Here is a 27,175-nt window from a genome sequence, read left to right as displayed (position 1 = left end):
GCCTCAATTTTTGGGAATTTAGGAGAGAGGGTGTAGGACAGCCCACAAAGGAAGTCAGGAGGTCCGGGTGCTAAATACAGCCTTCCTCCTTGCTCTCCATCTGGGCTGTGACTTACAGTGTTAGAAAGTGCAGCAGAGCTTCACAAACACTGTGTAGGAATTCCAACTCTACAATTCACTAAGAGCTTTCACTTAGGATACTTATCATCTCAATCTCTCATTCTAAAAATGGAAGCAGTACTTTCTAACTAGAGGGATGTAAAGAATGCTAAATAAGATAATAAACATAAAGACCTTGGCTTAAAGTTTTACTCAGAACACATGTTCAAGTATTAATATTGGTTTTGAAAGAGAAGGCTGGAAGATGATCTAAATTCATTTTTATCTTTAAAATTAGACTCTCCACTCTCCTTTTTCCCCCCTCTACAAAATATTCTTGGCAGAGTTTGGCACACCCTAAGCTCAGGATTTGTGGGCCTGACTAGATTTAGGAGGAAGGGTGTTCCAGATGGGTAATAGTAAAAATAAAAGTTATCCTATCTTTACAAACCCGGTTGGCATAGCTAGTATTCTGCCATAAATGAATCTGCATGTATTATTCCATCTTCGGTTTATACTTACAAAATACAGAGAACCATCTTAGATAATAAAAGTGAATGCTGAATATTTTTGCAAGCTATTATAACATTTTGAAAGAGTACTATAAACACACACAAGATGTGACTGTATGGTAATGAAATGAATTTTCCTGTGTGATGCGAAGGCTCATTAGCTTAGAGCTGTGCTGTGTTGTTCTACAGAGCCATGTGTGACATTTCTCACTAATGGCTCATGCTGTCACTAAATATTTGTCTCTAACTCCCTCAGTCTTTGGGAATGCAGGCATCTACTTGCGTATAAATTAATAGCTCTGCAAAATCAAAATGAAGCACCCAGAAAAGTTCTTTTGTTTCCTAAGGGTCTAATAAGATTTTTTTAAAAATTCCTTTCCCTAATTATAGATTTGACCACAGTTGTTTCCAAGGTTATATGAAAATCCTTAGTTTATAGGAAAGAATGCTTTATATGATTTTCAGTAAATAAAAAACTGCTTTTAATGATTTTACTATTTATATTAAACTGTGATTATCATTCAGCTAAGGAGAAGAGTAGGTGTACAAACTTACTTTCTTCATCAAGGAGATTTTCAGCAGCTGATAGTAACCTCATCCTGTCTTCTGGATTTTCAATGTTTAATTCAATGAGATGACTCTCTTTTATATCCTTTAAATCTTCTAGGGTCTCATAACCATTGAGCAAAAGGGTTGAGGTATAGTCCTAAGGAGCAGAAAAAATACATGTAAGCCAGACAGATTCAAATATTTTAGTTTTGGTTCTCTTTAGATTTAAAGAAAGTATAGAAATGCATATGGTAACTGAAGATCCTAGTAGAATTATTCCTTTATTTTATTCGTAGTATTTTCCTGCATATGAACTCTAGGGTATGTTGTATAATTATCATCTTCTGGAAGGACAAATGTAAAGAAGAAATCACCTTAAGCTATGCAATGCTAAAACTTGGATCAATTTAATAACTGGATCACTCATCCTGTTTGGTACTTTTTCACTTCTCAACTAGTTAAATTGACAGAGTTATTGTTCCTGAAGTCTATCAATAAAATGCTTCTAAGGGAGTATATTATAGTAGCATTTCTGGATCTATACCTCTTCTTGTTTCCTTGATCACAAAAACATCTATTGTCATTAACTTCTTGAGGTGGGTTAAAATGAAATGAAACAATTCTATACACAGAGTTTAGCATTTTGGTTGAAAAGCATTATGTGAACCTAATGAATTGCAGAATTTCTATTAAAACACTTTATTAAGCATAAAAGCAGTGTAGTTGGGAAAAGTATTCTTTTCTCAACATGTATACCTTGTCCATCATTTGCATCAATATTTATTAGCTTAACATTTCTGGTTTTAAAGTTTATATGTTAATTATATAACCTTTGTTCTCTCTTAACAGAATAAAAATGCAAAGTTCAAACTTTTCCAACTTCCTCAAAAATTCTTCCCATTTTACTCAATCAAAATTTCACTATCCTTATTTCAGTTGTTAAAATTGAGAGGAAGTAAAAACAACTTGTCACCAACCCTCTTTTAGCCATCAGAGACATACACATACACACATACACACACACACACACACAGAGAGAGAGAGAGAGACAGAGAGAGATAGAGAGAGAAGGAGAGGGAGAGAGATTTCCTTTTAAAATAGCCTATCATAGAACACTGAATTAGAACACAGACTACCAGAGTTCCCAGTCTGACATAGCATCTAACTGTGGGTTCTTGGGAAAGTTATTTTATAACCTTAGATCATTTTTTTTCATAGGTCACAGGACAAACAAGTAGTAGAGGTGGGATTCAAACTCATATTTTCTTCAAAATGTATCCCATTTGGGATGCACCAGTAGTAATACAGGAAGGTTGGAGAGTGTGTCAGCAGACAGGAAAGTAGTTAGATGTTTCAGAAAAATCAATTAAGAAAAATTTAGTTGGCTATTGCCTTGATGGATTTTGAAAATTATCAAAGTCATGCTGGGTTAATTTTAGAAATGGATTTCAAAACTGTAAATTGAGTAAGACTAGGTATAGTGTATGTACACACCAGTTAACAAGGCAGATATTTCATAAAATTTTTGCTATTGTAACAACAAATAATTGGATTATAAAAACAGACAGCATGGTTTCCTTAATGCAGTCATTATGGGGCCTAATGATCACTGTTCCTAACACCTTCATTTTAAAATGTTATGTTTAGTTATCTTCTCTGGACTTGATTTTGATCTCTGCCCTATAGAAAATACAATTTTCATTTTTCCTTTCACTTCTCTGGACTTTTTTATTTCTTCACATTCCCTTTATCATTCCCATTTAGACGTTTTTCCTGGGTCTTTTATTCTCCTGGATAGTTATCATTTTTCATTGCACTTTCTCAATATTAATCTCTACTGTCACCACTAAGTACCATTAGGGTTTAGTCCAAGGGATGTTATATCAAGGCCTGTCTTTGCATAATAAAAGTAATAAAGGAGAAATAAGAGCTGTTCTAGGAAAACATATTTTCCTTTGCTGTAAGTCTTATATTCTTAAGCAATACCAGGCAAACACTGATCCAATCCCATCAATTATTCCACCTGTATGCCACCAAAAGATAATAGGCCAAAGGTTTGCTAACCTGAAGGTGAATCCTCTCTAAGAACTCCTGTAGGGTCTTGGGTTTTTCATTTTTACTTCTTCTGTGTGCTTTTATTTTCTTGGGGGCTGCTTCCTCTTCTGAGATGACATCCACATAAATGAATTTGAAGTTTCCCACCTTATTGTTCAACATTCCTGTCCACATGCCCATTGGTGTTTTGCAGATGATGTCAATGATATCTCCTTTCTAAGGGCAAAGACATGTCTAAATCAGATTTCAAGGAACTATGGCTATTACATTTGATAGAAATAATGGAATTATAGGCAACTACAGCAATGAGTACATTGCAGAGGGGTTCATACATAACAGAAATACATCTGAGTTTTCTTGACCAAGGAAATTATTTACTGGTAATATTCATGAATACTTCAACATACTGGATAAAAAGCTCCTATATACATTTGTAACACATTTCTGGTTTTGTTATCATATCAACTTAACTTGTATTTATAGAAAACAGCATAATCTATATACCACATATGCTAAGTCATTTTATGCTCACAGGGTACCTCATAAATACATATATGAGATATAATATTATTTTAACTATTACAGGAAGATAAACTAGATATTGAATGACTCCCCAAGAGCTTACAAGAGTACAGAACCAGAACTCAAGCCCAAGTTTAACTTAAAAATGATGCCATTTCATTCGTTCTGTCAAAGCAACACATATATAGCAAGGTTCACGCTGTCATTCCTAGAGGGGCTGTCCAACTGGACAAGAAGAACAAAAAGAAGTCTATGACTCTGTCTGTGATTCAAGTTCATCTGAAAAGAATTAATATTGAGTACAAAACAAATCCATGTGAAGTGCTTTATCTATCTGAAATAATGAAATGCAGAACTTATAAAACATGTAACAAAAGTATGTGTGCACTAAATCATGCTATTTAATTCTTAGAGTACTAATGCTACTCTTCTTATCAAGAGGAAGTAACATGTAGATTGACCTTCAGAGTTTCAGTGGAGTATGAATGAAGTGCATTGGGATAGTCAAACCAAGTGGTATTTTGCTTATTCACACCTAATATCATATATGTCTACAGTTTGTCAGGTATTGACAAGCATAGAAGATCTCCTGGGGATATATATTTGTAAAGAAAATTGAGTTCTATGCAAATAAGTACCAAAGAGTCATAGTTATTCCTTTGAGACATGTCTTTCTGCCCCAGAGAGATATTACTGATTCTAATATTTTTGCCACCTTTAAGGATCTATCTTAAACAAACATAGCATAAGTTTACTACTAAAATACATATTTTCCTTTTGATCTATGAATCTGTAATTTGTGCAAAACACAATTTTTTTTAATAATGGTAGCATTTAGTGTGATTGAAAGATGCGATCTTGCTGACCTGTGATCATCTCCCTATCTGGGCCTCTGAGCTGTTAGTCTAGTTTTTTGTTTTTCCTTTTAACTATAAGGATTAAAGTGTAGTCAGCAGCTATTCACCAAGCAGATCAGAAAATGCACAGAAGAATAGGAAGTTCCTGTGTGTGGTAACCCTTTACTAAATTCTTTGAACTTATAAACTTACATGTTTATAAACTTGAATATAATCCTTTAAACTTATAAACTTGTACATTCCAGGAAAGCTCATAAGTCACCTGTATAGACTCAATTTCATCTTGCTTAAACAATAGAAATTTCAAACTATGGAATCATTATATCCTATAAGAGAGCCACAAAATCACCTCAGACCAGAACCAACAGTAGTGCTTGGTATTTCATTGCAGGGAGTTGAAAGCAGTTCTGAGTCAGAATGTTGTGTGTATTCCCTTTTCTGCCCTCCCCTCAAAATGCATTCTAGGCTACAAACACCCTTTCCCAAGTTTTGAACTTGAACTTCAAATCATTTCATACAAATGACTAAGGAGATAACTGTGGGCACAATGTTTTTCTTATTCTCCCTCTAAGCTTACTCTGATTTGATATCATAAGAAGGAATAAGAACACCGGAGTGCCTTAAATATCAAATAATAATATCAATGCTTTATAGTATAGCATAATCATTATTTACCATTGGTTTGGTATTGACAGTATAGAAAATACATTATTCATATCCTTTTAGTTATAGTGCTTTATGATACTAAAAGGTATAGATGTAATAGATGTTATCGATAAAACACTTTAACACAAAGCCTTCTCCTATTTGGGCTATTGCAGCCTGCCTTGCCTCTTGGTTTGAGCAAAGTTATGAATATGGTGGACTTCACACACATGCTTATATTACCTTATATGACAGAAGCAACTCCACAGGTATACTTAATGCACCAAATTAGTTGACTTTGAGTTAATTAAACATAAGATTATCTAGGTGGGTCTGACTTATTCATGTGGGATTCATTTAACAAAAAGATATTGCCTCATATTGTCAACTTTCCTCCTGTGGCCTTGAGAAACAGATATGTAGTAGACAGGGCCATGGTTGGTGGAATTTACAGACTGAGAATACTTCCAGCTGCTCTCCAACAAGAAGGCAGAGAGCTCAGTCCTACAACCACAAGAAGCTGAATTCTTCCAACAGCAGGTGAGACTGAAAGAGGACCCCAAACCTCAGGTGTGATTATAGCCTGGCTGGCACCTTGATTTTACCCAGGTAAGTTCTTAAACAGAGAACTCAATTGAGTCATGCACAGATTTATGACCTATAGACACCATGATATAATAATGCATTTGCATTGTTTGAAGTCTATGAGTTTGGGGTAATTTGTTATACAACAATATGCTTACAGTATAAGGCTAAGAGGAAGGAATTTAAGAGGGGAAAAAGATCTCTAGTCAGTCACAACAACCAACTTAAAATGCATTGGAGTTGCCCAGTCACACCTGATACTTTAGATCTTTGCTCAACTGGGCTTTTATTTGATTTTTCTATCTTTTCTCCCTCTGTCTTCATTATTTTCACTCCAAGTATCAGGCAGAGCTGGAAATCTCCTGAAACCTGCAAGGCTTTCAGTTTTCAGAAAAATATAGACAATTCCTTCCCTGCACCATAGATTCTGAATGTGTATGATCTACCTAGCAGCAACTCATGTTAATAGCCTGCATGATCTGATCCCTCTTATCCCACCTTATCTGTTTCTTTCCCCCCACATTCTTGCCACTGTACACAGTCCCCAGTTTGACTGTTGGGAAGGACACACTTACATCTCTATTTTCTACTTCTTGTACTCCCTGAAACAGATCATACAAAAAGAATTTGACAAAAGATTTAGAAGGCAGATATTATGTTAACCCACCTTGATTTTGAGGGAATCAGTGTCATAGGGACTTGGTGTGAAATCTGTATGCACTCTGGCACGGCCACAGAATGGTCCTGTGTAGGGGCTGTCATCATCCAGTCGAAAGCTGTCCCGGTTACTTGCACCATCTGAACAGCTTGTTATTCCACCTGAAAAAAAAGCAGAGGTCAACAGCCCCATCAAAGGCTTTTGGCATTCTAAACCCTGTCTGGCCACTGAAGCAATGTGTGTCAGTCTTGTTTTCCCTTCCAGCCCTACTCCATCTGTGACATCTGTCTTCTGAGCTATTTCTGACCTGTTCTCTGCCTATCTGGTGCTCTCAATCACTAACCCAGCACCCTTTCCTTTTGTTCTCTATGATCTGATCCAGCACATGATGTGCTGAGCAATGGACACTGACTGAGGAACAACAAAGATAGGTTTAAGCCTTGACCAAATCTGGTAATTTCATACACAAAGTCATAAATTGATAGCAACAGTTTGATCTTTGTATGCTATTGACCATGAATAGTCAAAGCATGACATTACCAAGTTCCCTGTAACTCATCAAAATTGTAGCAAAACTCCCCCTTGGAGTCCCTATTGTGTATCAAAAACCATTTTGAGGCAATATCTCTGTATAAAATGTGATATTTTGCCTGTTGACTAAGTGTGAGGGAAAGAGGAAGTGGTCTCAATCTCTGGACCCTCAAGTGGTTTGAAACTGTTCTAAACTAAGCTTTTGAAACTGCTCCAAATTCTTGTTTTCTGGTCCTCTTCCTTTCTGATCTTGAACCTCAGGGAAAAGAGTGGAAGCAGATTCCATTTTGCTGATTCCCAGTGGAACTGCTTCTTCTGTTGCCCCCCATTCTGTGGCACTTTACTTCTTCCTTCTGGCCGTTCTTTCCTTGTTCTCTTTAGGGAACAGCCCAGGTTTCAATATCAGGCATTATGGAAATAAAATAAGATCTTTCCAAAATCTCCATGTACATATAAAAATTTGTGTAAAGGAAAGCTGAGTTGCCTCCAGTCACAGAAATGAAGTTGTGTAAAGTAACACTTAGGAGGGCCACTGGCTCCTTATACTCTCCTTTCCACAATGAATTCAGGTTCAGAATTTTCATGGTACATTATAGTTAATAAAATTCTCCCCACATTCAGCATCACAATTTAGAATTTTAAAACTTCCTGCAGAAATGATACTAATGAAATCTGAATTACACACACACACACACACACACACACACAGGAGCACATCCTTCAAATGTTTCTGCATTAGATTCATTCACAAGATAACTGTTCTATAGCCAATAGGAAAATAAGAATAAAATTCAGGATATTTGAAACATCTGGTCTTCGTGATCCATCTTCAAATAAAAGAAGCAGTTGATTCGAAAAGAAATGGAAAAGGATATTTAAACACCCTAAAAAGATTAGAGGATTTTATACGAGCTTATACATAAAAAAAGTCAAAAGGTTCTGTACATTATCGGTAGTTTCATCTAAATATTGTAGCAGGAAATATGACTGAATCTTGACTAATTTCCTTCTTAGAAAGATATCAATGCTCCTCAGAAAACCCTCTTTGATCCCTTGCTGATTCCTTTTTGTCACCTAATTGGTGACATTTCTACCATTTAGTATCTTCATAATGCTTCACTCTTTACTCACTAATGCTAAAAACTAAAGAACAGATTGATGCAAATGTCTTGTACTTTTTTAAAACATTGCAGAGGAAAAGAAAACTAAGGTAAAAGAGAAAGAGAGGGAGAAAGAACAAAATTTTACTTATTTGAGTATTTAATATAATTTTAAGCATTTTGACTCAAGATAATGCTAGTTTTCCCCAACATGCATTTTATTCTAGGGATTCAAAATTAATTATCCAACACAACATTTTTGAGGCACATTCCCAAGAGGACTGCTGACTAAAGCATTAAAAAGTTTTAAAACAATGCATAATTCTGTCTAATGTATTTTGCATCATTTTGAAGAATACATAGATTCAAGACATACTACTTTTCACTACTTCTCTAACCAAATAGCTGGAACCTTGTTGTTAATTTGATAAATAAACCCCAGAGGGCAGATTTGCTGTTTTTAATTAATTTAACCCAGTTCTCACATCAAGGATCCTTCTTCTTATTCATTAGCCTTACTTGATGAGCTCAGCCCACTGTAGAGACTATCCATGGAATCACTGGCTTTGAGGGACGCTTTCTCTGTGTGGGTCCCAATCATGGGGTCACTATTCCGACATGGGAGGGCATCCTCTCCATCTTCTGCATCCTTCAGAAAAACATATCAGAGGTTAAGTGCTAAGAGCAGATTTCCATGGAGATGTTCACTGTGTGCATTGATTTAACAAACAAGACATATTTTAGCAACAAAATACTTAGGAATACATCAGCATAAAATATGAGAGTCATTAATCTTTAGCTCAATTTCTAGCAAAACATTTTAGAGAATACTTAGAAAAATTCCTTAGATGAGACATTCCTTACTGTGGAATTCAATTGAAACTATAATAGCTAATTTTTAAAAATTAAGATGAATATCATATTTGGACTATTTAATCAAAAATGTTAGATTTATCAACATGTATGCTTTATCTGTTAAAGTACTTTTACTTCTGTATGTTCTTCTTCTCATCTATTTACCACCATTACTAATCCTTTGAGATCTGATACTACAGGTTTAAGCCCTGCACAGTTGTTTCATGTCAGTTATTTGCGCCCTTCCAGATCACTAGATATGAATAAAACATGCACACTTTGCAATTCTAAAGCAAAGCTTATCTAAGGAGCTTTACAAATCTCATACCGTGCTTGCCACCTAGTCAAGTGAAAAGCAAATCTTGCATAAAATTAGGAAAGACAGACAATTTCAAAACAAATTACATTTCCTCGAAAACATCCCAAATGTTTTCCATATTTAGATACTTTGGACAAAGCCTATGAATTTCTTAATATTCATCCAAATGTAATTCAGTATTCCCATTTTTGAGCATTTCTAAATATTGATAAAACTTCAGAACATATAGTTTGAGTCTTGGCTTTATCTATTGCTTTAATTATTCATTCAGTCACTCAGTGCAGGTTTATAGTAGACCTCCTAGGTACATAGTACTGTTCTAGGATCTGGGAATACCATGATAAATAAGATAACTGGCCAACAGCATCCTTTTTCCAATGAAGTACACTCTAGTGCATTAGGTTATGGATATATACATGCATGTGTGTTTAAAGAGTATTGGGAAGGGCTGGGATTGTGGCTCGGTGGTAGAGTGCTTGCCAAGCATGTATGAGGCAATGGGTTTAATCTTCAGCCCTGGCTAAAAATAAAATAAAATAAAGGTATTGTGTCCCTCTACAAGTAAAAATTTTTTAAAAAAGAATTTAGGAAAGAATGTGTAAAAAAAATACACCAGACATTTTCAGAGAATTATAAGTAATATGAAGGATATACAACATAATGATGTGAAGTAATTAGTTTAAAATTAGGAAGCTTGTTTGATTTAGATAAAATAGCCTCCAAAGAACCCTGCTAAATGGTAACATGCTTTGAAATATTGATGTGAATGATAAGAAGATAAAAGTTATAAGAAACTTTAAATATAGTTTTCTAAGCAATAACAACAATATGATTGAATTTAGAATTAGCTTGTATTGTGAAGGTCAATATCATAAGAGAAAGGTTAATATTTATACATGAGTTCAGAGAAGTGGATTACGGCCAGCTCATGAAGAACTTTGTAGACTGTATGGAGAAGTGCCAGTAAGATTCTTGGTGGAGGACCCTGCTTTATTGACTGGACTATGCATTATGAAGAGATCAAGAACCTTGGAGTTAGGGGCAAAATGTTACAGTTTGAATATGGTTTGTCCCCTCCAAAAAATACATGCTGACATTTAGTCACCATTGTGAGGTATTAAGAAAGAAAGGAAGCAAACCCCAGAAAGAAAGCCAGGAAGAAGAAATACCAAAAGAATGCCCAAAGAAACCAAGAAAAGAGAATACTTCACATGTAAGGATATCATCACTTGTGTCAAATACAGCTGAAGAGTGAAGTAAGAAGAAAGAAAAATGATCATTAGATTTGGCAGCACAGAGATTACTACTGATTGTGATAGAGTATTAAGGACTACAGTCATATAAAAGTGGGTTAAAAAAAAAGAATGGGCATAAGACATAAAAATCAACATAATAGAATTCAGAGTCCATAAATAAGCTCATATGTTTATGATCTGTACATGTAACCATACATTTATAGTCAATTGATTTAAACTGGGTACCATGACAATACAATGAGGAAAGAACAGCCTTTTTCAAGAAATGAAGCTGGGGCAACTGCATTTCAACATGCAAATGTACAAAGTTGGACCCCTTTCACACACCAGATAGAAACATTAACTCAAAATGGATCATGCTCCAAAATTTAAGAGCTAAAATTATAAAACTCTTAGAAGAAAAGATAGGAGTAAACCTTTACGACCTTATGTTAAACAATAGTTTCTTAGGTGTTCTACCAGAAGCAAAAGTGACAAAAGTAAAGAATAGATCATGTGGGCTACAACAAAATTATAAACATTTAACATGTAAATAACACTATTAAGAAAGTAAAAATATAAGTCAGGTGTGGCAGCATGCACCTGTAATCCCAGAGGAGGGAAACTGAGGCAGGAGGATTGTAAATTCAAAGTCAGCCTAAGCAACTTAGTGAGGCCCCGCAGAATTTAGGAAGACCTTGTCTCTAAATAAAATATAAAAAGGGTTAGGGATGTGACTTAGTGATTAAGTGCCCCTGGGTTCAATCTTAAGTACCAAAAGAAAAAAAATTAAATATTATAATTCTTAGAATGGGACTTTTATCCAGAATATGTAAGACCATTTAAAACTGGAAAATGAAAAAGACAATACAATTTAAAATGGAGCAAAAGATTTAAATGAACACCTCTCCAAAGACATATAGAAGTAGTTAATAAGCAAATGGAAAGATGAGCAATATCATTAGTTGTAACAGAAATGTAAATTAAAATAACAATGAGATTCTACTTCACCTCTACTAGGATGACTAACAAAAAAAGAAACAGACAATAACAAGTGCTGAGAAGAATGTAAAGAAATTAAAACCTTTATACATTGCTAGTTGGAATGAAAAATGATCCAGCTACTTTGGAATACAGTTTGGTAGTTTCTCAAATTGATCAGGCATAGTTACATCTACTAATGAGAAACAAAAATATTCCAGCAAGTATAATTGCACAGAGATGTTCACATCAGCATTATTCATAAGATCCCAAAAGGAGAAACAACCCAATTACCTATCAACTGATGAATGAATATGTAAAGTGTGGTTTATCTATAATATGGAATATTATTTTGTAATAAACAGGAATGAAGTACTGATATTTACTACAACACAAATAACATTGTTTTTCACAATGTATACAGATGTATGATCTTTACGAACATCAATTTCTTCTGTTAAAATGAGAGTAATTATACTTTCTTCCACCCAATTTCGGGGCATGATGAGTGAGAGATAAAATACATGTTTAAGTATTTCATAAAGCACCAATACTTTATGTACATCTAGAAAAAGAACCTGTTGAATATCTTTGGGAAAAAAGAGATAGAAATGATTAACAGGATGCACTTACCTTTTCCTCAGAAAGGGCCTTAATATACTTTTTACCAACTTTTTTCTTCATGGTCCATGAAATGCCTCTCATTTTTTTTCCCAGACCGCCTCCATTACTTGAAGTTTTATTTTGTTCTCCACTTTCAGTTGTGGGTTCTCCTTCAGGTACCTAGTTTGGTTTATTTTTTTTTTTAAGTGAAACAATAAATACATGAGGAACATTGATTTGAAAACCTTGTTAGAAGAATCCAAATTCATGGACTTTATATACATTCTGTGCATTAGCCTCCACAAAATCAAATAGTATAGGCAAACACGTATTTTTCAAGTTTTTCAGACCTGATTACCCTGATTACCTGTGTTACAAACTCCAAAAGTAACACTTGATGGTGAAGGTTCTCACCTGGGCATCTGAATTTTTTTTTTTTTTTTTTTTTTTTTTGTGGTGCTGGGGATTGAGCCCAGAGCCTCATACATGCTAGGTAAGCACTTTACCTCTGAGCTATACCCCAGCACCTACATGTTAATTAGTTTTAAGAGGACTTTGGTTATTTTAGAATAGTTTTATTGAAAAACCATTTTAGCTCTTGTTTTTGAGATGAAAAAAAAAATAGAAATAAATACCAGGCATACTGAGTAATTTCATCTATTCAGATGAGACTTTTTTTTTCCTATGGAAAATTCCTGGTCCCTGCTGACTAATGAAGACCAAACTATGACTGTCTTTGCTCTTTGTCCCTGAGATCAGGGTCTCAGCCCACACTGCCAGAAAGCTCCTGTGGGACTCTGACTTCTCACTTGCTGTTCTGTCATTCTCTCTTATTCTCTTCTCCCTGATTCCTTTCTGGGTCTTGCAAATGCAAGATGCAAAAGGCCATGTGTTCCTATTTCTCATATCTAACTCATTCCTAACTCTAAATGATCTCTGCACTGGCCTTTTTACTAATCAAGAATCTGCTGGGTACAGGAGCATACATCTGTAATCCCAGCAGCTCAGGAGGCTGAGGTAGGAGAATCCAAGTTCAAAGCCAGCCTTAGCAACTTATCAAGATCCTAACCAACTCAGTGAGACCCTGTCTTTAAATAAAAAATAAAGGACTGGGAATATAGCTCAGTGGTTATGCACTCCTGGATTCAATCCCCAATGACAAACAAACAAACAAACAACAACAAAAACAAAACCAATCCACAAACCTCTTTTGGGTCTCTGCTCTATGCTGAGGACTGAGAAGTAGAAAGAGACATTTTATTGGAGAGTTTTATTGGAGAGTTTAGAAAGGCTGTAGCATCTATGTGCTGAATGAGCATTAAAATAGTCTCTGGCTTTTGACAGAAATTGGGTTTGTTATGCCTATTTTTAAGAAGTTTTGAAGTTAGTTAAATAAGTTGAGAAGCTCATTTTTTTTTTCACCTTGCCAGGTGACTATACTTGCACATTTTCCACATTCTCAAGCTATGGTAAAAATTTTGACTCCAACTATTAGTACAGAAATCTTCATGCAATTCATTTACTGTGCTAATCAATTCTCTTATGTTGATTGCTTCTGTCTGGTGCTTATTAAAGCAGACTTCCCATCCAACTCAGAATAAAACACAAAGTGTTTACAGCCCAAAAATTAATAAAATAAAAAATATGATATAGTGTAATTAATATATATTATAAAATGCTATTTATTGTGTTATATAGAATCAATTTGAAAAACAAAATAACCTTACCAACTTACTCCTAGTTGCTTCTTAGATTTCCCCTGTTCACTATTATAATGGTTATCAAAATGTGGTCCCAGGACTAGCAGCATCAACATATTTGGGGACAATTTGTCTTCAAGTGATTTTGATACATGGACACACACTAAATTTTAAAAATAAGTGTAGTAAAGTATTGCCAGCCTAGCCCCCTTGCTTTCTCTATCAGATTATCACCACGATTATATACTTGCTATTCCTTGACTTCTAGATCACTATAGCTCTTCTTTAAATCATCCATGTTCTTACTCACATATCACATAACAGGAGAGAAATTTTCTAATTGGTCACTCTCCCCATTTGTTCATATATCCAATTTGTTCAACCAGATTTATTCTTTTCCTAAGGACTTAACATTACTTGATAATATATTTGTTTAATTCTTTTCTGAATTGTCCATTTAATGCACAGACTTTTTTCTTTATTCTGAGTATCCAGAATACTTATAACTAGTGATCAAAAATTTTAAAATAAATGAAACTCTCTATGTTGAACTGTGAAGCATTTTCTGCCCCTCAGAAGACATACTTGTGTTACCCATCCTTAATACCTGAGATTCGTAAGAAACAGAACTTGATGTTCATCTGGTTTAGCACTGCCCACCATTCCTGATAGGTGGACAGTCAGTCATTCTCTGAATATAAAAAAAGGATGGGAAACTTCTCTTTAGTGAACTTGACTATTTTAATATGAAAGTTTAACCACATAGTTAGCATCATTATTAATCAATATTATGTTTTGCTTCATATCTTACCCCAAATCACCTATGATAAATATGAATGGACAGCCAATTTAAGCCCTCATTGCACTTTATTAATTTCTACATTGAAGGTTAAAAAGGCAAAGATTTTTTGATTAATTCAAAAGCCCTGAATAAAATATAATTTGGAAGCACTTAAAATGTTAGAGTTTTTCTTTCTTCTCTCTACTTATGCTTTCTCTGTATTCATTGTAAGATTATTTTACTAATTAAATGTGAAAATATTTTATTACAACTAATTTTAACTTATTCTCTAAGCTTCAGGAAATGTACTACATATTTTTTCAGTTTTCTACCATTATTTACAGAAGCTTCAAAGAAATTATTTCCATATATTTTAAATGTTTACATTTTTGACGCTGTTCTTCATAGCCTATCCACATTTTTATTAAAGTATTTATTTGCAGCTTTGTTGTTGTGTTGCCTTTTAAAAATATGTCTCCCCCTCTAGACTTCAAGCTTCATGAAAAAAGTAAGCATTTTCATCCATTATTGCCATTGTACTTCCTGAGTGCCTGATGGAAATTCTGTCATGGAGTATGGTAGGAATTAGTTGAATGGAAGGAGAATGAATGCTGGGCTTCTGAAAAGTGTGGAAATTATTTCATCAGGTTCACTAAAGTCTTTCACAATTATTCAGCCTTTATAATTTGTCAATGAATCTGAATGAGTCTGAGTTACATTTGAAGTTAAGTCTGGAATTACAAATTCAATAACATTTGAACATAGTTATGTATGATTATGGAGAATTAAATGTTTACACAAGGTGCAAATTGAAAACAAAATCTTACAAGGCCTCTTTTTAAGCTTAAAAGTATTCAATGCATACAGTAGGACTCAGAGCATTCTAGTAGTCACATGCAAAAGTTATGCAAAATGATAGCTACTGTATTTTTAATTTTCTCAGCATGTATGCCTTCTTTCTATTATTGTACTAGTTATTATATTTTTCCTTAAGCACTCATCACAGGCTGTCCCTAGTTCGTGAGGTAGTATAACAGAATGGCAAGCTCTGGAATCAAAGAAGAGGTTGAGTTCTGCCTTTGTTGTTTCCTAACACTGCAATGTAATAAAGTACTTTTACTCAATGAAGCAAGCATATTTCTTCAACAGTAGGTTAGAAATATAATAGTTCCTAGGTTGTAGGTAAAAAAAAGTGTTTTTATTATGCTTATCATGTGGTAAGTGCTCAATTAAATATATATTATTGGTATTATTAAAATAGTATTTTGTAGATTTAATTTTATGGGAAGATTTCTTAAGCTTAAAGTTGTGCATGGCTTACAAACGTGTATGTAATGGTCACTGATGAGACATGTCAATGCATATAGTAGGATCTGAGAGTGCATTTGAGTAGTCATATGTTCTCCTTAACAAAATCATAACCATGTAATCGTTTCCTACTTTAAAACAACTACAACACACACACACACACACACACACACACACACACACACACACACACACATTATGAAGAAAATGCCCAGGAAATTTGGAATTTTCAGTGTTACTGTGAATTGTAACTATCTTCTTATGTTCATGTTCCACCTTCCTGAACATCTGTTAGCCATCTTAGTTTTTAATGCCCAGCATGATACAAGGTATCACGTTGTTTGTTCATTTATACCAAAAATATGGAAAAGGTTATGATTTTAAAATGTTTTTATTTTTCTTGATTTATGTTGCAAAAATATTGTCTTCATAATTGTTAGAAAGTGTGTGTATGACATTTATAAAAGTAGAATAAAATACTAACCTCAGTTGAATAGTCTGGTTTTGATACAGAATTATTCCGAAAACGATCAAAATTCCCAAAACTGGTGCTGCGCTAAAAAATTGGAAAAGAAAAGGCAAGGACACTTAGGGGTTGTGACTTTCACTACTGAAAATTATAACAACATTTGATTATAGCTTAATAAGCACTGTCTCTTGCATATATAGGCTATAAAAATCTCTTCCCTGGAATATCAAAGACATTGAAGTTATAAATATTATTAACCTTTTTATATTTATAGTTGATATGATATCTTCCTATGCTTTATGTCATAGTGTTAAGCACCTTGGAGAAAATCTTTATTAAATTATTTTTAATTTACAGTATTACTTTTGCTCTTGAGGGTTGCACCTGAACAATCTGTGAATTCTAGACTGAACCTTCTTTAAGATGAGCTGAACACTATTTCTAGTAGGTAATGGCAGCAGTCTCAACCAACCAACCAACCAACCAACCAATAAATAGAAATGACAAAACAAAGAACAAATTTCTGAGTATATCCACCATCAGAGATCATGTTTCACAAAAAATGAAAACAGGTCCATTTCCTATTCCTAAATCTTGATATTTTGAAATTCTCTGCTGAGTGGAGAAAGAGAATGCATACACATAAACCCATTAATAAATTGAAGGCATGTACTGTACCATCTAAGATTGGGATGAAAACTGAGTTTTTCCACATTTCACATGGAATCATAATGAAACCTCTAGGTCAGTTTCATTCACTGGTTTTAAGAAAAAGTTCAATATGTTATTAATAGACTGTTCCTTTGGATACTTTTTCACTTACAAAACTAAATTTTTATTCTTATGCAACTTATTCTAGGCAGGTAATTACAAATAATCCTGATATGCTACAGAGTAAATGGTTCTCTTCAAGACATTGTCAAAATTTTTTAGAGTCATTGAGTCAAAAAATTGATATTCCTTCAATTTCTACTTTATGCATTGTTTGGGATGGCAGTTATCCGATCTTTGTATACCTATAACTCCCAAGATTATGTCTTATCTTAGATACTTTATCTCATTCCAAGTTTATTATATTTTAAAAATAAGCCAATGGTACTGAAAAAAATAACCTAATATAATGAAAAATTAATAATGGGAGTCAGTAACCTGTAGAAGCTTGTATTGTCCTCCTAGAGATCATAGCTTAAGTCAGCTTCAAAGCTCCTAGTCCTTAGAAGCACTCTGATACTCATGTCTCCCCACCAGCTATCTTTAAAACTCCTTGCTTCCTTTTAAAATGAGCTGAAATAAAAAGATCCTGGCATGTGACAAGGGGTTAGCTGATAGCTGTGCTGCTGAATATCGCCCCAAGGATGATGGCTGTGTTAGACACAATTAACACCTCTCGCTGACTTGCCACCCCTTCAGCCCTTCTTGTTTGTAATGAGAGAAGAGGAAGAGAGGGCTGAAATTGAGACCCACACTGGAAAATACCAAGACTCTTTACACCTAGAGAGACTGCCCAAAGCATTAACCACTTCGCCTTGTCTACTGGGCATTTCCAGAAATCTGTCATTGCTCAGGGATCACAGAAGGGAAATTGAGGGTGCTATTCTCCTGCTTTCATACAATCCAAACATGGGGGAATCTATTACTCTTTTATAGGCCTAAAATCATCTTATGGCCTATTGCAGCCCACGTTTATGGCAATTCTGTAGCCTACATCGCGCCTGCCTCCTTCCTATCAAGTATTAATGAGAGTTATGGAATTATTTCTACTACTGGATAATAGGTCCTATTGCACAGGAGGGCACAGAATAGACTCCTTCAGCATTTTCTACACTATCATCTTCCATTAAGTAATCAATAGTAACCACCTTTTGAAATTAATTCTCCCCCCATTATATCAATAAAGAAAAGCAGATTTAGGAGTAGTGGTTTTAGAAAGTCACAAGACTATTACTTTGGGTTTTGTCAGTCACCTCAATGCTAATAATTCAACAAATTTAAGACAAGGAAGTATATCAGTCCTTTCTAAGAGACTCTTAAGAAACGTATCTAAGTACCTAAGACATTTTAAGTTTTCATTATTCTCTGGTTTAAAAGTTGGTGACTTTTTGAGGTGGTGTCATAATGTGTGTATAGGTTATGGCTTATGATGCAAGGGAGTTAATATTAATATCTACTATGATGTATGGTCAAGGAACAAATTTATCATTTCTACTGTCAAGTTGTCTTATGGAAATGTGAATCATGTGGAAGCAAAATCTGCTTCTACTATAATCTTATTGCGAGTCTTTCTTTTTATATTTTTATGGTAGTGGGAATTGAACTCAAGAGTAGTCTATCACTGAGCTACACCCCAACCCTTTTTGGAATTTTTATTTTGAGACGGTCTAAGTTACTGAGGTTGGCCTTGAACTTGTGATCTTCCTGCTTCAACCGCCCAAGTTATTGGGATTATTGGCATATATCACTGCACCCAGCAGAGAATGTGTTTGAATATTAATAATTTTGCATTGTATACTCACAAAAAATTAGATTGAGCAAATATTATCTGGTGACAGAAGCTCCCATCAAGACAGCTATTATATAAGCAAATAGCTATTAACTGGAAAGGTAACTTAAAAATACCATTCATGTTTTTGATAATTTGATTATCTTGATATTAGATCACACTCAATCTTTACACTTTGTCAATAATATACAGGACCTTGGATTGTGGCTCAGTATTAAAGGGTTTGCTTAGTTTGTGCTAGGTCCACGGTTCAATCTCCAGCACCACCCCCACCCAAAAGAAAAATTGTATACAGTTACTTCTTATGCAATTAGAAATCATTTGTAAAATAGCACAACATTTATGAAGAGAAACTTAGCAATAATCTAGAAAAAAAATGCGTTTTCCCTGTGTGCTAGCAATTAAATTTTAAGTGTCTATCTCAGAAATACAATTGGATATGAGTTGATTTACACACCCACATTCATTCTAGAACTTTTATAAAAAAGTTGAAAACCCCAAAGTCCATCAAAGGGGTATTTCCTGAATAATGTATGGTAAATAATCACCATGGGAATGTAGACAGCAGTAAAAAATTGAAACACTTGTTTGAAGAATGCAATGGAATAATCCCTATAATAATCCCTTTGTTCATAAATGAACAAAGCAAAAAGGAGAAATATACAGAGTAGGGTCTCATTTATCTTAGCGTGGAAATATATGTTTTCTATTACAAGAAAATATATTTTTTTCTTTATTCAAGATATAAGGGAAAACCAATAGTACAAAGGGGATAGGAAAGAAAACATAGTACTCTGAATATGTATTTTATTTTCTAGATTTAACTTCAAAGCCTTGTAAATATTCCATTTATTACAAACCAAATTAAATTAATATGTAAAACAATCCCTAAAATTTCAAAATCAAAATGAAACGAATGAACCTATTTATATATTGAACTGGTTGTTCAAAAAAGAGAGATTAAGTGATTTTTAAAACACTTAAAGTAAGTTGAAGGTCTCTACATATAATATATCTCAAGGACAAAAACTAATGACAAACTAAATCTTTATCTGTTTTCAGTAATAACATTGTTATTAATAGTGTTGGTATATACAGGCATACATGTTGAGTGACAATGAAAATAATAATGTTAGTGACATTCATAATGAAGAATCTCAGTATATGACAAAAGCAATGCAAATATAAAATCAAATGCTTAAATAAAACCCTACAGTCTTAAGTGGCAATTGAAAACATTTGTGAGCATTCATGGCATATTTGCTCTTTAAAATATGTATTTTTCCTATCTCTGCCAACTTAGAAAGATTTGGAATAAATACAAGACAGTTTTGTATCACTGCTAGGGTCTAGATAGTAGACCCTAAATACATTTCAAAGGAACCAGGTCTCATTCACTGGATGGGACAGAAAATATACAAGTTGATTCTGGACATGTTATTATACCATTAAAAAATACATTTTCTAAAAAATTCAGGGTCCATACTGAAAATTCTTGTTGGGGTGAACTATATCAAAAAATGGGCTAATTTTATTATCAGTAAAAATAATAACTTCAATGTATCTAACATGTCAAAATTCATGGGTTCATATTTATACTGAAAAGAAAATTAGCAATGATTATTTTTTGATAAGTTACAGCTATATTTTGAAGACTTGTAAATAAAAGAAAACATACAATCCATCTTTCCTGTGTGAAGTACATTTCAGAGTAGCTAAACAATTGATCACGGAAAATTACTCCGTACATGTGTATAGTCAAGTTCATCAATTAAGAATGTCAACACTATAAGATTATCATTTTGCAAATCCCTAATGTAATATTGGATCTAACCAGTGCTTACCAACGGCTACTTAAAGAGACAACTAGAATATGTACTTTGTGAGGGAAGCACCTATCATCACTAATGAAATATTCTCTTGGGGGAAGGGATGGGACGGAAGGGAAAGAAAGCAATCACTCTAAGCTCCTGTATCTAACTACCAGATTTAGGTAATACAGAGACAGAGGAGCATGTTAAATGTCACCAAGAGGATGCAATCAATCATAAAAATACCTAGACAATGAGAAACTACATGACAGATAACAAGGTTTTATCAGTTAATTAATAGAAAGAAATAAAAAGGGAAGATAAAGTATAAATTCAGAGACTCTAAGAGTTATATCAACCAAATACAATTGGGAATCATGTTTTTATACATATCAAATAAACCTCTGTACTAAAAACATACCATATATATATATATGTATATATATATATATATACACAATAGAATATTACTCAGCCATAAAGAATTGATAAAATTATGGCATTTGTAGGCAAATGGATGAAATTGGAGAATATCACGCTAAATGAGATAAGCCAATCTCAAAAAACCAAAGGACAAATGATCTTGCTGATAAGCGGATGATGCACACATAAAGAGGGGTAGGAGGGGTTAGTGTTAGGGTTAGGTTTAGGTTTAGGGTTAGGGTTAGGGAGGGTGGCAAGAATGGAGGAAGGAAGGACTGTGCAGAGGGAAAAGAGGGGTGGGAGGGGTAGGGGGAAGGGAAGAAATAACAATGAATCAAACAACATTACTCTATGTAAATTTATGATTACACAAATGGTATGCCTTTACTCCATGTACAAACAGAGAAACATGTATCCCATTTGTTTACAATAAAAAAAACATACCAGAGAAAACAGAGGAAAATTTGCATTGAGGTAGTACTGTTATTTTTTATTTATAATTTTAAAAAAATCTAGCGAGAAGCAACCAGAGTGTGGGCATAAAGAACACACAATTGGCCATTATTTAATGATTAGCTGTTTGGTGTATATATAGCACAGCCTGTACTACTGTCTACTTTTTTATATGCTTGAAATTCCCATGATAAAATGATGGGATAAAATAAATATATGTGTGTGTATATTTATAAAGAATTAATGGTCTTACAAGTTAATTAGGGAGCCAATTAATAAAAATGTCATAATATTGTTTAAGTTTTAGTTCTTTTAAAGTACAGACATTGAAGGAGAAAATTAAGGTTTTTTAATCTAAATTTATTTTGGTACAACTAACTTTCTTACATAAACCTGTTTTGGGATTGTCTTTCTGAAGTCTGTCTGTGATCACAGGATGCAGATTACCTTTTTTTTTTTCCATATAGTCTACTAGGCTTCCACAAAAATAATCCTGAGCAAGTGTCACATTTGAACACATTCATGTTTATATGCCCCTACATGATGCGATGAGTCATAAAAAGGTAGTTAAGAGGATTCTTTTTTATTAGTTGCACCTCTTCTATAATTTTGCATAACAATTTTAATAATTATATAATGTCATTTCATGATATAAAACTGGCAGTTTCTTAGAAACCATTTAATTCTTCTCAATGAGGAAATTGTTGCAGGAACTATACCTGGAAATAAATGTCTTTTTAAAAATTTTCCACAATGATTTTGTTTCCACCATGCTACTCCATTATGGAACTTCAATCTAGTGGTTTTTTTCAAAGTAATTGCTGTTTGAGCAGGATGGGAAGTGTGGCAAAGTTAACTTGAGAGCAAGAAGGGGACTAAGTTGATTTCCTAAAAGAATGACCAGCCTACTTCTACCAAAATGCAGGAAATTAGGGAGTCTCTTTCTAGAAAAATGAAGTAAGCTTTCAATGCAACCAGAAGAACTGGCCTTTATTTTTTCTTAACTATTCACTGGTTGTGAGGTCTCCACCGCAGGCATCATTTACTAATTAGGTAAGGTACTGGTGGAAAGTTTTGCAGTATATTTCAAAGAAAAAATTTGCATATGTGCGTCAGACATCTGCAGCATTTTGAAATATACTGGCAAATTAAAAATTACACACACTCTGCCAACAAGTTCTCACATCTTCTAAATATTGCCCAGAAAGCGTTGGTTAGTAATGCTCTTGAAGATCAGAATTCTGTTTCGGCACACCCTTGTATGAATATTCTATTATAAAATGCTAAATCTCAGTAAGCTTGTCAGACTTTATCCAAAAGCATTCGAGGATTTAATTGTTCTAACTAACTCAGGTGCTAAGATTTTTTGAAGAGTGTGAATTGAATTTAACTAAAAATAATCTGTTAGAATTGTCTCAGTGTTAAATAATTACACTATCATGTGGTGCCAGTGGAAGATGTTCATGTGGGATGTCAGGGAACTGCAAGCTAAAAAGCAATCAGTACTGCGAAACATTAACATTTTAACCTTGAATAAAGACAGCTCGAAGCTCAAACATATATCATTGCCCTAAATATTTTCCATGTTGATCTTGATTCTAAGAACAAAAGCTAGTCTATTTGATGTCTCTGATTCAGTACCTTTGTGTCAACTATAAAATATTCAAAGGAAGTGAAGAATTCTGACTCTACTGCAGTTTTTCTGAGTTTGGTCAAAATTTCCATGCTAAGAGTAAGTTTCAGAAGTTGATGTGCCACTGAAATAATTTCTGAAAACTAACAGTGCCTCATAAATTACCTACCAAAAGGTAGGAAGTTGGAGGGGTCTAGAACTAAAAAAAAAAAAAAAAATAATTCAAGACAGAATGATCCATCAACTGTAAAAGTGGATATTCATATCAGCCTATTTAATGTAACAAAACAAATTTTATAAGTAAAGAAAATGTTTAAAAAGCTCAATCATACCTCCACAAAATTTACATCTTATTATTCACACCACATCCCAAGACCGTAAATTGTGCTCTCCTTTTAAACAGTGAATATAATTTTATACTTTAGTTGAAAGGAGTTTTTAAATAATATTTTGATATCTTTTAAATATCTTTTTTTTTTCAAGTAAAAAGCCTAATGTGACAAAAGTTTGGGCAAACGACATGATCAATTCTTTAAAATTTCACAGAATATCAAAGAAATGAAAAGGTTCAAAAAATGTGACTATGATTACACTACCCTAAACTGTTTGGATTTTTTTTCTTGTAAAATTCTACTTGAACCACTCATTCCCACACTAATGTTTTATCGTATCTTTCTAATCCTTCTCTTTCTCTCACTACTGAACCCATTAACAGTTGCTGTAATGGTCCCTCTTAATCTTCCTGGAATTCTCTCATTGTGGCACCACTTATTTGAAGGATTCAGGACTTTCTCTAGAGAATCCACTTTTCTAGCTGCTGTAGTTCAGAGTCACTCTCCACCTGCCTTTGGCATGTCAACAGGAATCTCTCCACTTATGTGCTGCTAACCCAGGGATCTACTTTGACCCCACCTCTGGACACTTCACCTTGTGCTGTTAAAATTGCACTTGGTTACTGCAGTCTTTGGGAAATTTGAACACATAATACAAAATGTAATGTACTGTCCCCCCAACACAGTCTTCTAGCCTCCACATCTGCTTAATTCTTTCCCCAAACCCTATTTTCAGCACTTCTCCCCCCATTCCTTTCACTCAAATACGTGCAAATTTCTGAACCAATGCAACAACTTTCAGCTCTCTTGTCTCCAAAATTCTTGCTCCTCCAATCATGTAACATCACATCACTTCTTTTCCTAAAGTACTGATTCTCAACTTTCATTCTTCCCTTCAATGTGCAATACTTGCCCCACATCTCTGTGACAATTACTAAAAAGAAGACCAACATTCCTTGGAAGGAAAACAACATGAGCAACAGCTTAGAAATATAAATTAGTGTATACATGCTGATCAGCAAGATGTGCCATGTTCTGTTTAAATACGTTGACTGGAATTGCCTGGTACCATGGGAAATCATAACATGCCACATATTGAATCTGAGCTTTAATTTGTCAACTAAAGAAGGGCTACTTAAACACCCTGTGCCTTAATTTTCCTCACTATAAGCTAGAGAAATCAAAATAAATATCTAGTGCAAAGGGATGACATGCTTGTTTAATGAAATTATTACAGATCAGCTTGGCATGGAGTTTAGCAAATTATATGTATACATAAAATAATAAAAGTTGAGCTGTATGGTAAATGTCAACTTGAAAATCCATTTAAGTTTTAATAAGTTACACTTAAAATTTTATTACATTTTAATAAGTTATAAATACTTATTTAGATAGCAATGATGAATAACCTAGTACATGAAAGAGATTTTGTGTATGTGTCTATTATTTGTAGTTAGTTTATAGAATGGTACAATAATATTACAGATTTGGGGAGTAAAACTAGCTAAATTCAATAAAATTTGAATTTGTTTAGCCATCTTCAAAAAGCATTTAGTCTTAGAGATTATGTAGTTGTTGACTAAGAGACTCTTTAGAGACCCCCAAATCCACAGATGGTGATTGCTGAAATTGTAGTAAAATAACAAAAAGATGGTAGAACACATGCTATATGTAAAAAGGATCAATACATGGCCAAAATGTGTCAAATACCTAATATAATTCATTCCCAAACATTTGAGGAAGAGAAAGAAATACTGTCTCTCATCAACATTATCATTTTGTTTATTTAGAAAACTGTCTTTTTATTTGGTATAGTAATATTTCACTCAAATTTGTTGTTGTCTGTGTGTTGCCTGTGTGGCAAGAAGTTTTTAATTCTTGAACCAGCATGGACAGTTTATTTAAAAGCCTTATGAAGATCTATGTTGAGAAGGGCTCTGGGGTCACTTTCAGGCAAAGAGTTATTAAAGAGGTCATGATTTACCCTATAAGCAATGGTTACAACATCGGCGGGGGGGATGTTTTGGGAGAAAGTGTCAAGGAAAGGAAAGAGGAACTACTGGTAACATGTTTCATGATTTGCCATCTCTACCCTAAGATAAGTAATTTCACTGAGATAATTTTATATTATTAATTTTATTTTCCAGATACTTTGATATAGGGAATGTGCTACCAAGGATGGGTGATTCAAATTTCCAATTACAAAAAAAAACTCAGAAATTTAGAAATAAACTTTGTTCTATGAATTTTCTATTTATAACAATTATTAAATATTTTTACGGTTCACACCATTCTCAACTATTTTATTCTTATAGCTCAATTTCAAAAACAATTCTGAAAATAAATGATTCTGGTAAGTAATTTTGTGTAGGATATGGCGAATAATACAAGATGCTATTAAAGATCATCGTAAAAAAGGCAAATACTTTTTAGAAGAATAACTTTGTAATGATGATTGCAACAGGCCTCACTACACTAACTGAAATCTTAAACATCAAATTTATTCTGCTTTTCTTAATAAGTATCTGATTTTTCTATTTGTATAATCTATTACAAAATTATATCATATGTATTATGCATAGTATCATTAATCTAAAACTATTAAAAGAATAAAAGTGAAATTATGTCCATTTAATTTTAGCATCAACGGGGTTTGTAAAACAAGAGTAACTTACTAACTACTTAGTAAAATTGAATAATATCTTTCAGGATCTCAGATGTGAGTCCTTTATTCTTACAATATTTGGAGAAAGAAAAAGATCCTAAAAATTTTTCATTAGCTAACATAATAGAAGGATGTAGAGTGTAGAGTGTTTTTTAGCCTAAGATTTTTTTTAACATACTTAATGATTGAATATGTTGACTGAAAGTTTAGGTCCCTGAAAATTTTCCTAGTAAGTTCATCAATCACATGTTTATACCACTGAATCCAGTCACCCCAGTTTTAAAATCAAATTGATAAAGAGGCAAATGTAGTACACATTACTTTGAAATCGTAGTTAAATGCAGGCTTTGAAAATTAAGTTGGGAAAGTAGAATCCATTCAATAAACTTTCCCATATGACTCTCAGGAATAAAAACTCCTTGTAACATCCATTAGTCTTAAATGCCTCTGTATTCACTTGGCCTCTGGGTACACGGTAACCTTTCTAAAGGTCTCCCCAAGGGATATTTTAGTCATACAGCCATCTCCTTGAACACAAGTAATGACAAACAATAAGCTAATTCTCAAAAAGTTTTTTTTTTTTAAAGTCATTTTTACTACTTTTAAATGAGTGTGTTTGATGCATGATTTTGGTCCCCCTGATTAATGGTCACCGCCAGCCCAGCTTCTGGAGTTGTAATGTTTCTGTGAGCTTCCCTCCAGCAGAGCTCAACCATTAATCCAGTGGCATATGTCAGCTCAGCAGAGCAAGGTCACTCTTCTGCTTCAAGGGGAACCTTTTTAGAAATAATAAAACTGACAGAAAGTTCTTTTTTGCATGCTTTATGCCACCTGAGGTTGAGTGCTGCAGTTAATATCATAAAGCTTATAAACATTCCCATCTCAGGCAGCACCCGCTGCCACCAGGCCGAGGAATTTAAACGTTTTTTTCTTAGTAAGAACAGACATGTTTATGTGGGGCAAATATATGGTATGTTATACCAAACAGAAAAAG

General features: G+C 33.8%; 1 protein-coding gene across 4 annotated transcripts in view; it reads right to left on the bottom strand.

The window, feature by feature from the left end:
• SAMSN1 (SAM domain, SH3 domain and nuclear localization signals 1) overlaps window positions 1-27,175 on the bottom strand; it is a 341,315-nt gene that overhangs the window by 10,787 nt on the left and 303,353 nt on the right. For 2 of the 4 annotated variants that reach the window (XM_079154963.1, XM_079154960.1), the window contains 6 exons: window positions 16,380-16,451; window positions 12,137-12,286; window positions 8,633-8,762; window positions 6,492-6,643; window positions 3,225-3,431; window positions 1,167-1,317 (listed from right to left, as the gene is read on the bottom strand). In XM_079154963.1, coding sequence (XP_079011089.1) covers window positions 1,167-1,317; window positions 3,225-3,431; window positions 6,492-6,643; window positions 8,633-8,762; window positions 12,137-12,286; window positions 16,380-16,451 — 862 coding nt within the window. The remainder of the gene's footprint in view (window positions 1-1,166; window positions 1,318-3,224; window positions 3,432-6,491; window positions 6,644-8,632; window positions 8,763-12,136; window positions 12,287-16,379; window positions 16,452-27,175) is intronic. The other 2 variants (XM_079154961.1, XM_079154962.1) reach the window with 2 other exon arrangements.

The sequence above is a fragment of the Sciurus vulgaris genome (assembly GCF_902686455.1).
Source record: "Sciurus vulgaris genome assembly, chromosome: 10".
Classification (NCBI taxonomy): domain Eukaryota; kingdom Metazoa; phylum Chordata; class Mammalia; order Rodentia; family Sciuridae; genus Sciurus; species Sciurus vulgaris.
Note: the sequence above shows the minus strand (reverse complement) of the source record. Positions and strands in the feature narration are given on the sequence as shown.